This window comes from Ursus americanus, chromosome X, assembly GCF_024610735.1.
Source record: "Ursus americanus isolate L20-20 chromosome X, mUrsAme1.1.p, whole genome shotgun sequence".
Classification (NCBI taxonomy): domain Eukaryota; kingdom Metazoa; phylum Chordata; class Mammalia; order Carnivora; family Ursidae; genus Ursus; species Ursus americanus.
The window spans coordinates 87,620,212-87,637,953 of NC_142164.1; the positions used below are offsets into that span (position 1 = coordinate 87,620,212).

At 39.5% G+C, this 17,742-nt stretch overlaps 2 protein-coding genes across 10 annotated transcripts in view; one reads left to right on the forward strand and one right to left on the reverse strand.

Annotated features, from left to right (window-relative positions):
* CASK (calcium/calmodulin dependent serine protein kinase) overlaps window positions 1–17,742 on the forward strand; it is a 349,106-nt gene that overhangs the window by 185,463 nt on the left and 145,901 nt on the right. The gene's annotated exons all lie outside the window — the stretch shown is intronic.
* On the reverse strand, window positions 9,036–16,947 carry GPR34 (G protein-coupled receptor 34). 2 transcript variants are annotated; one of them, XM_045800690.2, is made up of 3 exons: window positions 16,908–16,947; window positions 16,172–16,260; window positions 9,036–11,535 (listed from the first exon to the last, which is right to left on the reverse strand). In XM_045800690.2, the coding sequence occupies exon 3, from the start codon at window positions 11,454–11,456 to the stop codon at window positions 10,323–10,325; it is 1,134 nt and encodes a 377-aa protein (XP_045656646.2). In that variant the 5' UTR covers window positions 11,457–11,535; window positions 16,172–16,260; window positions 16,908–16,947; the 3' UTR covers window positions 9,036–10,322. The 2 variants fall into 2 exon arrangements, with proteins under 2 accessions (XP_045656646.2, XP_045656647.2); XM_045800691.2 differs by lacking the exon at window positions 16,908–16,947 and adding an exon at window positions 13,785–13,826.

The following is a 17,742-nucleotide window of genomic DNA, read 5'->3' on the forward strand; positions in this document are numbered from 1 at the left end:
CTCTTGTTAATGAAATTACTTACTGTATTCATTGTTGCCTTTTTAGAAATAGTACGCATACTTTTCGTTTGTATTTTATATGCATCGCTTATCTCTTGCTGCACACCAAACCACCCCCAGACTTGGTGGCTTAGGAGAACAGCCATTTGTTCACTCTCAGTTCTGTAGTTTGTTCTGGGCTCAGCTGGGCAGTTCTTCTGTCAGTCTCACCTGGGGTCATTCATGCAGCTAGGTAGCTTCTTAGTCAGCTGGCAGCATAGCTGAGAATCGGTGGTCCAAGATGGCCTCACTCTTATGTCTAGAGCCCCAGCTGGGATGGTTGGGCAGGCTGAGCGTCTCTCTCCATGTGGTCTTTCTACTGGGTTTATTTATAATGTGATGGTCTCAGCCTTCCAAGAGGGCAAAACCGGAAGCTGCAAGGCCTCTAAAGGTTTTGCTCAGATGTCCTACAACGTCCACCACCTTTAATTGGTCAAAGCAAGTTGCAGTACCTGCCCAGATACAAGAGGTGGGCAAAAGACTCCACCTCTGAATGGGAGGAGCTGCAGAGAATTTTAATGTACCATCTTTAATCTACCACATTTTTTTAATGTGCTTGCAATAATAATGTTTTAACGAGCTTTTTATCTTTCCCTGAAAGTGTATCTGCATTGGCTCTTTCCTTGCGGATTAATATAGTATGTGTACCTCAGAGTTCATGGCTTCTTCAATATTTCAAAAAAGAAAAGTTGAGGTTATTTGCAAAGAGGTCCCCACTGTGTCCCGCTTAGGTCTTGGAGCTATCATTTTGTTTTGATTATTTCTTATATTACGAAGTGCGTCAAAAGTATCATGAATCCATTCTGTTTCCCGAATGTTAACCTAGCTTTTCAGTAAAACTAGAAGAAAAGTCTGTGTTCTGCTAGTGTGATCCTGAAAGCTGGATAAATTCATTTACCTTTCGAATACCAAAGCCTAGAAGGATGTGGGAAGACAATTAGTCTAGCTCACCCCTTTGGTAGCTCCCCACTACCACCACCCCCATGCTGGTTTGTGCTCACTACTCAAGATTTCCTTATTTGCAGGATCATAAATGAAAACTACCAGAGCATGAGACCTACATTTACTTACTTAGCTGATTCCTCTCACTAGTTGCCACATATATTTGGAACTCTGTAATCAGTCCCCAACACGAGCTGACCTATGCGTTCCAGTGTTTTTCAAGACTCACTGGCCACAAAGGGGAACTGAATATGAACATGCATGCAAACCTCATCAGTTCCCTTTGCAACCAGCTGAAAGTTGTTTTTAATATAGAGGAAACTGTGTTTTTTTTTCTTGTGAGTACAAACAATTTCCAGCATTTCTGCTTCTGACAGATAAGGGGACACACAAGAGAAGACCACACTAAATTGTGAGAAAGGCAGTTTAAAGAGAAAGTAGGAAAAGAGCAAAATTTGAATTGAGGAAGAGAAAGAGGTGCTGCTCTGTATAGGAAAGGAACAAAGCAGAGGTGGCAGACTGGGGTACTAGAAAGTCTTAGTAAGTAATGGAACACGAAAAGAGGCAGGAACTGTAGAAAGGAAATGTCTGTAACAGGAAAAGGCCTATAGCAGCATTGCCAGTGGTATTAATGGAAGGCTTTAAAATCTGTTGGTCCAGAAGTTTGCCATTGGATAAAATTTGAAAATATAACCCATTCGAGTGATTACTCTTCCCACCTGAGTTCATGCTACTGAGCCAGGTTTATAGCAAAGGTGCCATGTCCCCATTTCAGAATGCAGCGTGGTGACCCGTTTGGCCACTCTGGTTACTGAACAAAACCAACGGTCAATAAGAAAGCAAAGAAACCTAAGCACCTAACATGAATGTCACAAAGCTCCTAGAATCCATCAACTTATTTTAGATCTAGTTTAAACAATCTCTCTAGCAATAAAAATGCCTACTACGTGCTGAGCAAGAGACATAGGTCAAATTGAGATTTGAAGAAGATTGACGGAAACTGCTTGGGGACTACTGACCATACATCAAGCAACACCCCCCCCCAAGTAGGCGTGCTTGTCTGAGTAGCCCTGAGGGCATTACCGTATTAGCATATATGGCACAACTGGACTGCAGGTGGCACCTGCTTGCCAGTCATTGAGGCGGTGAATGTTCTGCAAGACCCAAAATTTCTATTAACAGGATCAAAAGAACATTTCATCCAAACTTTATTAAATGCCTGAAATACTTTGCTACCTTCCCAGCCTACTGGGGATCCATTCTATATTGAAATGCTTCAATTAACAAGTAACTCACCGGCTTTCTATTTCATTTGAGATCTGTAATTATTAGGAAACCCTCTCTTACGATCTGGTGAAACATGCCTCTTGAAACTCCCATCCTTCACCAATCTTTCAGCTTGCTCTCTGAAGCTACACACACACGTTTTTGCTGTAATGTCTTTCCTTTAGTCTTCTGCTCTAAGGCTACATGATCTCAATCTCTCAACTCTTTTTCTGGTATCCTGAGAGGTGCCCTCACTGTCCTCTTCTACTTGTTCAACTTTTAGAGCATGGTTCTGACGGGCATGTGACCGATCTGTTACCACTCTTGTCCCGGACAGTGCTGTTATTCATGAAAGCTGAAGTTAAATTACCCTTTGTGAGTTACTCCCTGCCCCCCCCAACCTCACTTGTTACAGAACAGCTTCCGCTGTCTATCTTCCTAGTTCCGATATTTACCTTCAGCTTCTGGCCATTCCATTTTGTATATTTTCCCTTGACATTTGAGTACTTGGATAACATATATTGAATGTTTCCTCTGGGCTAGGTGTATTTATTAACTCATTTAGTCCTCATAACAACACTATGAGTTAGGTACTCCTTGTTTTCTCAGTAGAAGAAACAGAGCTTGTCCAAGGTTACATAGTAAGTGGTGGAGCCAGAAATTGAACTCAGGCAGTCTCACTGCAAGAGCTGCCTTTCTAACCTGGCTGTTATACTCTCAGTTCTATTATTTAATAATGTTTAATGCCATTGGGCCAAGAAGACCTATTGGATCCAGCCCCACCATGATCCCTCCCATGGCCTTACCGTGATGGGAGGGTGATACTGCTCCAGTGCTCGAGACTGTTCTCCTGGAGGGCACGTATTGCATGGTGCAGCGGGTGTTATACGCAGCTAATGAATCAGCGAACTTTACATCGGAAACCGGGGATGTACTGTATGGTGACTAACATAATGTAATAAACATTAAAATAAAAAAAAAAAGACTGTTCTCCTGGACAGTGTCTGGATGGTCAATACCAACATCATCCTATGTTAATACATTAACAGGTCATCTCCTGGCCCAGGAGACTTAATGTGCTTTCAAATCATTTGCACATCTGTACTCAGATGTTTGATTTTTGTAGTTTAAGAAAACACTTCTGTGTTCTCAGGGAATGTTTCATCTGGACTCCATTTATGAAATGCCAAGCTAATCATAATTCTGTCTGCAAATTCTTTAGCGTGCATGGTCTTTGAGAGCTGTATATCAAAAGGCCAGGGCTTATCTAGATTTTTTATTAGAAAGTTTCTTTAAAGCAAAAGAGAAAATGTCTTACTTTGCTTGTGGTGTCTGGCAAAAGAAACCATAAGGAAAGGAGAAGGCAAGGCCCACACCAACAGAAGTGATCAACAACCCATACAAACAACAAAAGATTCGTATCTAGAATACATGCTATTTCAGCAATTTGAAAGAAACGAGTAAGAGAAGCAACTAATTAAGGGGGAGAGGCCCATATATGAAAAGGCCATTTACCCAAGAAGAAACCTGAATGGGGGGGGGGGAGACAAAACATGAGCCAATGCTCTATTTCTTTTTTTTTTTTGACTAATCATGCATAAAGTAATGTTTTTTTAATTTCAGATTTATCTTTTTTTTATTTTAATGTATTTTTATTATATTATGTTAGTCATCATACAGTACATCCCTGGTTTCTGATGTAAAGTTCGATGATTCATTAGTTGCATATAACACCCAGTGCACCATGCAATACGTGCCCTCCTTACTACCCATCACCGGTCTATCCCATTCCCCCACCCCTCCTCCCCTCTGAAGCCCTCAGTTTGTTTCTCATAGTCCATAGTCTCTCGATGCTCTATTTCTATTGTAATCAGGGAAGCACAAATTAAAACCACAGGGAGGGGGCGCCTGGGTGGCACAGCGGTTAAGCGTCTGCCTTCGGCTCAGGGCGTGATCCCGGCGTTATGGGATCGAGCCCCACATCAGGCTCCTCTGCTGTGAGCCTGCTTCTTCCTCCCCCACTTCCCCTGCTTGTGTTCCCTCTCTCGCTGGCTGTCTCTATCTCTGTCAAATAAATAAATAAAATCTTTAAAAAAAATGTTTAAAAAAAAATAAAATAAAATAAAAAATAAAACCACAGGGAGATGCCATTCACACCTACCAGACAGGCAAAAGTTAGTAAATATGAAAAAAACCAAATACTGAGAAACAACTCATGTCTCACTAGACTCCTGTCTCAACTCATGTCTCTCCCTAGTGGGAGAGGTATGTAAATTGGTAAAATCACTTTGGAGAGTGGTTTGTCACAACAGAGATCGATTGCAGATGCACATACCCTTACAAGCAAGCATTTCTATCTCTAGGTGTCAACCATAGAGAAATTCCGCACATGTGCACAGGGCGTACAAGAGACCATCGTTTCTAATACTGAAAAAGTGGAAACCACTTAAGGGCCCACTGTCAGGTGAAATGGAGAATTGAACTATTGTTTGTTCCCACAGTGAAACACTGTGTATCAGTGCAATGAATGAATGAGACCTACGTATATCAACATAAACAGAAATTGAGTGAAAAAGTTACAAAAGGATGTAGTAGTAAGATACTCGTTGTGTCCATTTTAAAAACAAAAACTAATGCATATTGTTAGATATACCTGTGTTATAAAAGTATAAAAATGCACATCAGAATGATACTACTAACTTCAGGAAAGAGGATACCTCAGGATGAGCTTTAGTGAAGTGAGCTTTGGAAGTTATGTCTGGGTACAAGAGAACAGTTAAGCAAATAAGGCCAAGTGTTAACATCTGTTCAGTTTGGGTGATGGGTGCTTGCTCCTTGCTATGTTGTGTTTTCCCCCTTTTTTGGATGTTTGAAATGTTTTAGAACTAAAAAAAGATTACACATGGAATGACCCCACCAGAGTAGAACTCTAACAGTTGACTGTGGATCCTGCAATAACTGTATGACTTACTAAAGCAAAAAGAGAGTCTATGCATCATCCACACCTGTTTTCAAACCGTAATTAGAAACTTCTTCCAAATCTCATCTTAGGATGGTTCTTAATGCATTTCCTTGACCAGAAGCAAAATTAATAAGGGTGAGGTGCTCTAAAGCTTTATTTTTCCCCCCATTCAGCCTGTTAAGCTTTTGTACTAGATTACTGTCCATGTTTCAGGCAGAGCTTTCCCGGTACGTGCAAATGTGCCACAGCTAGAAAACCAGTCTTTAAGATTTTGGCTTTTTGACCTCACACAATTTCGACGAGTGATAAGCAGAATTTTTTTGTCCCAAATATGTATTATTGCCAATTTATGGGTGTTTTTGTTTTTGGTTTTTTTTTTAAAGACATCTCAATAGCTAACCATTGGGCTTGGGCAGAAGGAAATGAAAACAAAAAGCATTGTCTTAGCAGAGGCATTGTCTATGGAGTCAAAGTCTACTAAGTCGATCCCCTCCTATGTAAAAGGCAGTTTTCCTTACACAACTGCAGTGTAGATTAAATAATGATGTGTGTCCAGCGCCTAACAGTGTCAAGGGCACATATAAATATCTCTGACCTTGCTTCTCATTTTCTTGCATGTGAACTTGAAGGGGGGAAATAAGAGGCATAGCAGAAGTTTAGGACAAACCTAGCACTTCCTTTCCAGCTCTGAGTCTGTTGTTACCACCCCCCAGCCAGCCCTCTTGCTTTGTCTGCAAACCAGACTGAACGGACGCACTGCAGCAGCCACGTACCGACGTGTGTGCTCTACAGGGCCGCATAGCTATGATAAAAGACGCTGGCCTCAGCCAGCGAGAGAGCGTGCCTTCGTTTCTATCTCATCTGAGTTGACACAATTCAGATTACGTTCTGAGTTTCGAATGCTTTCTTCTGGTGAAAAATAGAAGTTTCTTGGCAAGTTATGGCATCTATTGGTGCCTGACCTAAAAGCTCTCCTCATAGATGTCACATATGTTGTGAACGTTTTTCTCACTCTGTTTTTGCATTTATGTTTGTGTGTGGTTTTTGACAAAAAAATAAGCTGTGCATTTTCCCTAGAGTTATTTCTATTGTTTTATTAATAGGAAGTTCTTTCCCATCCACGGATGAGTTAGTCACCTATTTTTAAATCTTTTCATGGTTCCATTATTTACATTTAACAATCTAACTCACTTTATAATGTTTTGTGTGTGACAGGAGATGAGGCTGTAAACTGACTTTTGATTAATAAGCACAGCACTTTTTATTAATCCATCCCTTCCTTCCCCTAACTTCAAAAATCCTCTTAACCCCACTTTGCAAGATTCTAGCACATCTTGAGTAACAGAATCTTAGGTTTCCCTCTGATTGTTCCTGCCCTTACTCTTTTGAGAGACATTAATTATGCCATATAATTTTCTCCTGTATCATTGAGCTTCTGCTTAGAGGTGTGTATTCTGTTCCAGTGATAAGCTTATCCTTGTATCTGCTGCACAGAGTTCTCCTTAGTGAAGGATAAGAATATATTTTAATATCTGGTAAAATAAGTTTCCATTCATATTTCAAAAACCTAGGGCACCCGGGTGGCTCAATCAGTTAAGCATCTGCCTTCGGCTCAGGTCATGATCCCAGGGTTCTGGGATCGAACCGCTCAGTGGGAAGCCTGCTTCTCCCTCCCTCTGCCCCTCCTCCTTGCTCATGTTCTCTTTCTCTCTCACACACACACACACAAATAAATAAAATCTTTAAAAAAAAACTTTAAAAATAGCCTGTTAATACGTTTCTGCAAAAAATCCAGGTTGTCTGTTGGGAGAACTCTATTTCATGCTGTTTTTCTCTCGTGGGTAACTTTCAATAAGGCTTTGCTTCCAAGAGTTGTAATTTTATTAGTTCTACTTTTATACTGGCAGGACTGAGGAATCCATTTTAGAAAGAAGATGAAAATAAAACCTTCTGTACTTGAACAGAATGTCCTTTTTCTATTGACCTGATCTTAGAAAGTTAAACTGTCATCAAACCCAGCTCTGCACCGAATACTTTCCCAAAATGAACAGCAGAACTCAGCATTCGGTCTCAGTCTGGCAGCCAGGCAGTTAATTTTGCCTTTGTTTAGTTTTGCATATGTGAGATGCTATTTAGAAACTTGTTCTGAGTATCTTTTGCAAGGTGAGGATATGTATATACTTGGGAATTTCCTTTTTCTACATGCTTCTAGAACTAAACGTTGGGTTGGGGGATGTAGGGACAAGTGTTTCCTGCTTGCAAACACTAACGCTTAGTAAGAAATAAAAGATTATATATAACAAATAGCCTTAAATTCAGTAAGTCAGCAGCATGTTAAAAAATTTACAAACATTTGCAGTATTCAGGTTACTCTAAGACGTGTTAGTAGTGAAACTTCTATCAATAAACAAAATCCATTATAAACTTATGCTCACATTGACTTTTATCAAAATTTATTTTACCACAAATATTATACCAAGAATTAACTCAATGTGCTTTTTAATTTTTTTTTTAAAGAATGCCATTGTGTGGGGCACCTGAGTGGCTTAGTCAGTTAAGCAGCTGACTCTTTTTTTTTTTTAAGATTTTATTTATTTGTCAGAGAAAGAGAGTACAAGCAGGGGGAGCAGCAGGCAGAGAGAGAAGCAGGCTCCCCACTGAGCAGATCCCGACATGGGACTCGATCCCAGGACCTTAGGATCATGACCTGAGTCGAAGGATCTGTCCAACCATCTGAGCCACCCAGGCATCCCAAGCATCTGACTCTTGATTTCCACTCAGGTCATGATCTCAGGGTTGTGGGATCTGCCTGTGTCAAGTTCCTTGCTCAATGGGGAATCTGCTTGAGAATTCTTTCCCTCTCCCTCTGCCCCTCCCCCGGCTCATGTGGATGCTCACGCAATGTAATTTAACCATTCAAGCTGTTATGTTTATAGTAGAGACATGTAGGGATATAAAATGCTTACCAGTAATGTAAAAAAAAATTTTTTTTTACCTTTGAGAACATGAGGGAAAATTAGTATTGTCATATTTTAAAACCATATAAACAAATGCTAAATTTCAATTTGGTGGTATTTGCTAACATTGTCAGAGCAAAGTAATATAATTTTTTCTGAGCTGCTAATTTTTCTGCAAATTTCCATTTTTACCCTCAAACGTTTCTTTTTTTTTTTAAATATAATTCTGCTTTGATCTGTTCTTTATTCAATCAATCACATGCACTTACTGATATATGGCTGTGCACTAATTGTATACAAGCCAAATCTCATTAAAATACATTCAACCCTAACAAAATTCTTCATACTCTTTAACTTTGATTTCCCAGCCACTGGCCCACCTGAAGTTTGAAAAATTATTCTAACTATAAGAAATTTTCTTACTCTGTGACAAACTTATGAATGAATCCTTGGACTTTGTCGTAACCGCTTTTACATATTTACTCAATGGCATTCTGGTTCTGTGTGTGACCAAAAAAACTGAATAAATGCTGGACAAACTTTTTAAGAATGGTTGCCTTAATGACATCTCCTGATTACAATCATATGATGTTCTATGCAGCTATATCGAGATACATTGGCTAGGAAAAAATAAAATACACCCACTTTTTCAATTCTGTTAGCACCCCCTCCCTCCCTCCCTCCCTCCCTGTCTCACTCATCTGCTCATTCGTTCACTCATTCAGTTATTCAACAGATACCTGTTGGTCGCCTGTGTGCCTTGCAACGCACTAAGTTCCCAGGAGCCCTTGCTAAATAACAGCCCTTTCTCTTAGAGCTTACTCTCCAATTAATTTTGAGCACACATGAAAATTTCAGAATTTGCTGCCTTTAATTCTAATCTGTAAGTTTTCTTTATTATAATATTTCAAACACTCAGCAATATACCAAAAATAATATAACAAATACCCAAGTACTATCACACAGGTTTAACAGACATTAACATTTTGCCATGTTTGCTTCAAATCTCTCCAGCTATAACCATTAAGTTGGTGTGTTATGCTGTGTATATTATGCACATTTTGTAATTTTATTGCATATTTATAGATCCATAAAGAATATGGTATTTCATGTGTTTTTGTATTTTACATAAATGATTTGACATGGTGTATACCCTTTTGCAGTTGGGTTTTGGCAGGAGATTTCTATTCAACATTGTTTTCGATAATTCTCCACATTGATGCATGCAGGTGTAGTTCATTTCATTGAAGCGCTGTGTAATACTCCATTTTGTGAACGGTTTATTTCTCCATGCCTTTGCTGACGGATACCCAGCGTAGGTTGTTTCCAATTGTTTGATATCATCAACAGTTCACTGAGCATCATTATGTAGAAGTTTTCTTGTAAACCTGTTTGAGTGGTTCTGTCAGAGGTGTACCTAGTATCAGACTTGGTGGATCATAGGGTGTGCCTGTTTTCAATTTTCCTCTATCAAAGCCTGGTCCAGGATGGCTGAGTCACTTACAAATCTGTTTTAAGTAAGGTGTGGGTTCAAGTCCTGTTGCAAGGTATCAGATTCTTAGCTCATCTGCTGTTTGATTTTACTGTACAGTATTTAAATTCTTTCTATTTGATCTAAACAATGATAATGGGTGATTTCATTTTTTAATTAGAATTTTATTATTTCATCTGTTATAAAGGTTTAGGCATAAATGAATATAGTAGCAAATTATACAGGCTTTTTAAATGACAACATACATTTTCTGACATTTTTGTCAGTCTGCCAATCATTTAACTTACTTTTAAAAACACACTTTAAGTTAGTATTAAGTGCTTGATTTTGAGTAACTACATTAGTGACTTGAGAAACCATGACATTTTAATTATCCTGTTAAAACCATATATTTCACTTAACTTTATAATCTATGTTAAGAGTGTTAGCCTAACAGCATATTTTGAAAAGACTTTACATACAGATTTAAAATCTAGTGATGAGTATAAGCTTTTCTTTCCCTTGAAATAGTTTACAACTAAGCAAATGAAATATCACAAATAAGCAAAGAGCTTTGAGCAGATCTGAGCTTTGCAAATGCTAAAGCTTTGTTTCAGAATTTTTAGTTCTTTATGGAATTAAGAGGTATTTTCTCATCCTTTTTAATGTGTTTACCTCAAGCGCTTTAAGAAGTAGACTGAATTTTAGCTGCAGCAGATGTATCATGCAGGGAGTATCCTGGTTTAAATTCTGAAGTGCTTTCGCTTCTGCTTGCTTCCCCTTGAAATCGTCTAGAAAGAAGTTGGCACATTATTTTGCGGATGTTACTGGACATCAGGAAATACATGACTGGATCTAAGCAGCTATTGAAAGATGAGAAAACCAACATGATCTCGTTGGTTTTGTGAATGATTTCCTTCCAATAGCAAGACGGCCTATTTAGCTGTGAAGATATATAGACAAATCGGAAGGCATGATAGGGAACAAAACATACAGTAAAAATGATAAGTACGATAAAGGAATTCCGGGCTGTTTTGGCATATTTACCAGAATTGGGAAATTTTGACCTCCTTTTGGAAATCCTCAGTAGATTCTTGCCGATCTTAATATATGAAAGGATTATTAATAAGAAAATTAGCCAGAACATTACCACAAGAACATAGTTAAAAATTGCTTCTCCTTTGGCATTATGCTTCTCTCTATAATGAAAACACACTGTGGAATTATGATCTCTTTTCTTAAGGGTTAAAGTAATCATGGCTAAAAATCCAGCAACAGCAACTGTCCATACCGTACAGCAAACGTAAATACTTTGTTTGGTTGTTACTGCCCTCCGTTGTTGTATAGACCGATTAATTTTTATGTAGCGATCCAAACTGATAAATCCAAGCAAAATAATGCTAATGTACATATTCATATAAAATAGTGTTCCCACAACCTTGCAGAGGATTACACCGAGTGTCCACTGGTTCCCGTTAATGTGATACATTATTCGGAAAGGCAGGCAGAAGATCAGTAAGAGATCTGCAATGGCTACGTTCAGTAGGTAAATCTGTATGGAATTTCTTTTGCGGTGTATACCCAGAAATACATAGAGGGCAATTATGTTTCCAACCAGTCCCACGATGAAAATAACAGAGTAGGATATTATTAACACGTTCGAGAGTAGTTTCTCATCCATGGAACAGGTGGCATTATCTGCCTCTCCTGTGCTGTTCAGCAATTGGGTGTTGTGATTAGCCATAGGGCTCACTTTCTGGGAGGTGGAAGGCCAGCTGCGGGCTGAAGTGGTCATCATTGTTACCATGTGACTTCTCATTGTCCGGTGTAGGGATCAAAAAGCGGAGGTGCTAAATGACATGTTCCTTGTGTGTAGCTTTTATATCTTCAGATTTTTCCTACAACAGAATGCAACATCGAGTCATTTGCCATTTTAATAACAGTCACTTTAACTCAAAGCCCAAATAATAAATGATTTATTTTTTGACGTGAGAAACTTTGACTATCTACGCTAGGTATGTAACAGCATTATGATATCACAAAACAAGCAGTAAATGTAGTAGAGTGTTAGGGAATGTCCTTCTCTAACCTTTCCTATGGCTGCGGTATACGTTCAAGGTTTGTTTTATTTAACCTTCCATGGGGAGTTTTTTATGGGAATAGAGATGGAGGTGAAGAGAAATGACAGCTCACATTGCTCAAAGATAAGGGTCAATTTCCCTAAAGGTAGTTACAGCCATGAGTGAGCGGGGCCCACTGCTGACCCCTGCCCAAGTGGGCCCCTGCCCAGCTTCCTGCCTTGACGCCTTCCCTTGGATGTGGCATTCATTCATTTTGACAAGGGTTACCACACGGCATGGGATAGAGAAACTGTGGCAGTCTCCCATTCCAGGGTGGGAAGAGAGAAGAGTCCTCAATCTCTTCCTTTGTAACCTAAGACTAAGTTGGACGTATTAAAATCATTTGCCTATGGGGCAGGCAGACCAAGAGAGCAGAGCACTTGCCTCCTTAGGCAGACTGTTGTAACACTGCAACAGGAGAGCAAAGTAGCCAAACAAAACCAAGTCAGGTGGCAACGGCAGCCAGTTAGGCCAGGCAGTCTCCTGACCTAGAAACCTAGAGTGGTAGTGTAGATGGAAAACAGGATGTGCATTCCAGGATTTTGAAATAACTAACTGCAGCTTACTATGCCCTGGGTTAGGTAATTTGCAATTGTTGCTAGAACCTTATAAGGAGCTAGAAGACATGAAGAGAAGGTTCCAGGTCTCATCCCATTCCTTTCTTAGAGCGACTGCCCCATTTCTCTGCAGCAGCATCTTAGCAGATGTAACATAAAGATGTTCAGAGCAAGGTTCCCAAAATCAGACCTAACTCTGTGACCTTGATCAAACCAATTAATCTTTTCTAAGCCTCAGTTTTCTTACTGTAGAAATGCACGATGTGTATGAAGAACTAAACCCTAGCACATAAAAGTGCTGCATGAAAATTAGCTTTAAAAAAAACCCTACCTTTGGACTATTCTTATTTTAGTAAATATTTCACACCTGGCTAAATACTACATGGAAAACAAAGGTGAACAAGACCAAGATCCAGCTCTCAGTAAATGTTTTTATGGGCATGTGCATTCAAATTCTGAATGCTATAATGTAAAGTGGATTTGAATTACAGTAACTTCTTGATGTGGCATGGTACACAGAGAAGAAAACATTTGGAAGAACTGAGCCTTTCTTAAAATTCTATCTATAATTTGATTGAGAAGAAACCATGTCATTGAGGGCAGAATTCCAGTGTAAAATGTTGTCAAAGAGGGAAAATTGGTTCCAGAGAAGAGGAACCGACTGGTGAAGAGGAAGTTATGTAATCCCTGGTAAGAGCCTGTCTGCAGAGTTCAGGTCTGTGGAGGGAGGAAGGCAGGAGGACCAAGTCTAGTCTGTCCTGCGTCTCAACTGCAGGAAGACCGATGTCGGCAACGTTTATAGAAACTTACAGGCATGTTTCTGGTGATCTGAGGTTCTAAAAGGAAAGGGCAATCTAGGAAGAATGGCAGGCTGCCAAAAAGTGAAGCTGATAAATGTGATCTAGATTACCAGGAAGAGGAAAAGGGTGCCTGAAGGAGGGGTTTGCGTTGTGTGGTTACGTGGGAAGCTTGCAGAAGCTCAGGTGGAAACCTCTCAAAGCCCCCGATGAAAAGGAACTTGATGGCAAATGATAGGATTTTGAGAGCTCAGATAGCCAAAATGACTGTGAGAACTCCTTTGTAAGTAATTCTTTTTTTTTTTTTTCCTTCTTCCGTGCCGTATTTTAAACTCCATTAGGGTTAGGAACCAAGTCTTTTTCGTTTGCCTCTGTGTACCAAGTGCTCAGCCCAGTAAATATTATTGAATGAAAGAGGGAATGTAGTAAAAAAGTAGGTGAAGTTCTGCATGTGGATCTCAAAATCAGCTGTTCAAGTACAGGAAGGGCTTTAGCTGCAGTAAGAAACGAAATTGCATTTGACTGTGGTTGCTGTGTTGGTAGCATGATGCGGCTACAGCAAAAACTAACCCCCTTCTTCGGTTGAATTCATAAATAGGGAGTGTCTTAAATGAGGACCGTTACTACTCATCTGAAGGGTGTTACTGCCAGTCCCAAGCTGAGAGGGCCTCACCTGGAATGCAGTGTTCCATCCCAACAGCACACTTGGAAACTGCTACAGAACAAAAGGGGAGAAAAGCCCAAATCATGTCATAGGAGCAAGCTGAAGGAAACAAGCACCTTACCCTGGAGATGGGAATACTTTACAGAGCCACAGAGAAAAGGATTTTACCTTGTGATCTGTGTTTTCAGAAAGCAGAACAAGGACTAGTGAGTAGAAACTGCAGAGACAGATGTTGCCTCCTATTAAGGAAATGCTGTTTTAGAATGAAACAGTCTATCTTGGGAGGCAGTAGGGGTCTTAGCACCAGAGATCCCAAGACTACCACTGATTGGGTGCTTTGTAGAAGAGACTCTGGGTGCCTCTCAATCCAGGCTGCATATTAGAAGCCCATTGAGGGGGGCGCCTGGGTAGCGCAGTCGTTAAAGCGTCTGCCTTCGGCTCAGGGCGTGATCCTGGCGTACCGGGATCGAGTCCCACATCAGGCTCCTCTGCTATGAGCCTGCTTCTTCCTCTCCCACTCCCCCTGCTGTGTTCCCTCTCTCGCTGGCTGTCTCTCTCTGTCAAATAAATAAAAAATAAAATCTTTAAAAAAAAAAAAAAAAAAGAAGCCCATTGAGGGCTTTTTAAGGATACCAAATGCCTGGCTGCAACCCCAGATCTTCTGATTTAATTGGTCTGGAATGGGCTCCAGGCAATGGTTTCCTTTAAAAGCTCCTCAGGGGATTCTAATATGCAGCCAGAATTGAATCTTGGAGCTAGATGGCTGGACCATTAACTAATATTTATTTAGCAGTTGCCGTGTACCGGGCAGTGTGTTAAGCACATTATTTTACTTCATTTTCATAATCCTTATTGTAACCTTGTGAGGTAGGTATTACAAAAGAGGTAATGAGAGATCAAGAAGTTATGAACTTTACCCATGACCACACAGCTCTTAAACGGCAGTACCCAAGCTGGGACTCAGATCTGCCTGGCTTTTAAGGTCCATGATCCTTTTCACTAAACCGCACTCCTCCTAATCACATAGGATCAGCATTTTCTTTTTCAATGCTGAGTTCTGTCCGCAGTATATAGACATGAGTCCTTTTAGATTATACACATTCGCGATTTTTTTTTTAAAGATTTTTTTAAAAAATTTTAAGTATTCTCTACGCTCAGTGTGGGGCTCCAACTCACAACCTGGAGATCAAGAGTCACATGTTCTACCGGCTCGTCTGGGCCAGCCAGGTGCCCTTCACACTAGCAATTTTAAGAAGAGATTATACCTTCTAGCTTTACTTCTTTGGAAAAAGGTATTACTCTTTTCATTTGCTCATCCATTTCAGTAAGTAAAGAAGTTGGGAGTTTACAGAATCACAAATTATTCATCAGAATGTTCAGCTTATCTCCCAGAGCATATCTTTTCAAACTTACTTCCAGGCCTATAAGCCATCATCAGGATATTTCTAGAAAGCCATCATCAAGATATTTCTACAAAGCACATGTCCTGAAACCATTCGCCCCAGCTCTGATCTGCCAATAAAATAAATTAATAATAGTTGGACAGGGTTGCCAATAAACCTTTCTGGTTTTGCTTTATTTGTAAGCGTAAAGAAAATAAAGCAAAAGCAGTGCATTTGTTTAAGTAGTAATATTGGCCATCATTAAGACCCATGTATTAGATGGCTAGTGTCCAGTCATTTATTAACAAATTACCAGATTAGATTCTGTTTTACACTTGCTGATTTTCACCTCCTTTACAATGTGTCAATCACTCACTGTTCTTAAGGCCATTTATTGATGTTTTAGAAACTACTCATTTGATTTGTTAAGAATGGCCAATGAGAGGGGCGCCTGGGTGGCTCAGTCATTGAGCGTCTGCCTTCGGCTCAGGGCGTGATCCCGGCTTTCTGGGATCGAGCCCCACGTCAGGCTCCTCTGCTGGGAGCCTGCTTCTTCCTCTCCCACTGCCCCTGCTTGTGTTCCCTCTCTCGCTGGCTGTCTCTATCTCTGTCAAATAAATAAATATAATCTTTAAAAAAAAAAAAAGAATGGCCAATGAGAACAAGAAACAAACCACTGTGTTCGCATAGTGGACTGATTTCCCAGTGGGCATTACTTGTGACTTGTGTGCGATATTGACATGGTCATAATGGTTTTCTGATAGTAGATGGTAAAAGGGTTTTTTTAAGGTTGTTACTTTACAAATCCTGAAGTTTGTCCCCCTGTGTTAGTGCTGCGTTGTACCTAGCACCACCACCCCCCAGCCAATAGTTTTCAACCGGCTCATGTCAGAGCTTCTGTAGTGGAGGGCAGCGCCCAACAGATTCCACTGTGGCCTCCAAAGAGCACAAGATTTTTAAATGCACTCTGGGTATGTTTGCAAAAACATCACATTGCTATGTGAAAATACATACCTATTTGGCAATGGAAACAACCTTTCACTGTAGTTTGACTTGCTGGCAACTGAGTCATTCAGGCCATGCTTCAAAAATTGCATTAATTGCTGCATACAGAATAAAAATTGGAAGCATGTTACTGTGGAAATAATACTATTAGTAGTTCATTAGGTTTTGTTATACACTTAACTGTGTCTAAAATAAATTATAAAAAGTTTCAGCTGAATTAACTAACACGTATTTTGCTTTTTCTTTTTTCTAATATTCACCTTATTTACTTCTGAAACACCAAACTTAAAATTTAATTCTTCTGGCAATTATCATAAAATAGTAACAATATGATAAAGTACAACTGGTGCAAATAGGGAGACAGCAAAACAATAAAGTTAATAAGTGATCATTTATAATACATTGGAGATAAAATATGTTGCATATGAAAATAACTCTTAATGGGTTCAAGTAGCTCTGCAAGTCTTTATGGCAACATACAAAAGACTGTATAAGCAACATGACAATATTGATAGTATGAGCTTCAGTACCCGCAGTGACCTAAAGTACTTCCAGTAACTAAGAAGACAGCCTCATTTTAAGTCAAATCAAGGCAGAGAGGTATCATTCAAGCAGTTCACTCAGGTCTCTAAAAAGCAAAGCACTGCTAGTCACCGTGGAGCAGGTTTCATTTTTAGTATTCAGACAACCAAATTTTTACTGAAATAATGGGTCATTTATAGAGTTGAAATCAAGGAGTACTCACAGGTCAGGCTCTCTTGCAGTAAAAGGAGCAGAACCCCAAGCTTCCCTAAACACAGAGACTCGTCTTTGTATGTCAGCTGGGCTCCTCCATCCGGTCGTGGTACAATTGGTTGAGGTTGTATTTTTTTTTTTTCTGCATGTGGTAATAATTTTTTTCCCTTTTCTTTCTTTTTTCGATATGCCATCCCTCTGATCCCTTGTAAAAATGTTCAAAAGCCCACCAGCATGCAACCATTTTATGCGTAAGCTCAGTCAACACTTCACTTTAGAAAATTATTTCTATCTTTTTATATGAATACCTTTTACCTTGACAGTTGTGGGAAGTTTTCCCTTATCCCCCCCAAATAAAGAAGTTTTATAAATTCTAAGCAGAATTATGCATTTTCTATTTTTCCTAAGAAGTGAGGCATAGTAAGCACTGAATATCTGTTTCTTTCAAGATTCACTTTAGAAATTAAGTTATTCACATAAAATGGCATTCCTGTATTGAATTGTACTAACATCAGTAATGAATTATTTTATTCCTTAGTTTTTTTTAAGTTTTATTTGAGCTGTACATTATTTTAGTAGATTTTCGTGTATCCCTTTAAGACCTTGGATTTATTTTCTAAAACAATGTTACAATCTTAGGACTAGATGAGCCTTAAGATGGTATTCTCCCCTTTTTATCACTACGATAATAAACTCTCCCAAGTAAATTGAGATCTCTGTTTTAAAGAAAATAATGAAGGGATTCTACAGTTTTTATTTTGGTCCTAGTCCAGTATTTAATGACTGTCTATCCATCTATGTAACTGCTGGCCCTGCAGTTTCATGGCATTTCCCTTTTTTCGTTG

Bases quoted from the DNA above. Each gene is read 5' to 3' on its own strand.
- GPR34 (XM_045800690.2), bottom strand. From the start codon at position 11,456: ATGAGAAGTCACATGGTAACAATGATGACCACTTCAGCCCGCAGCTGG.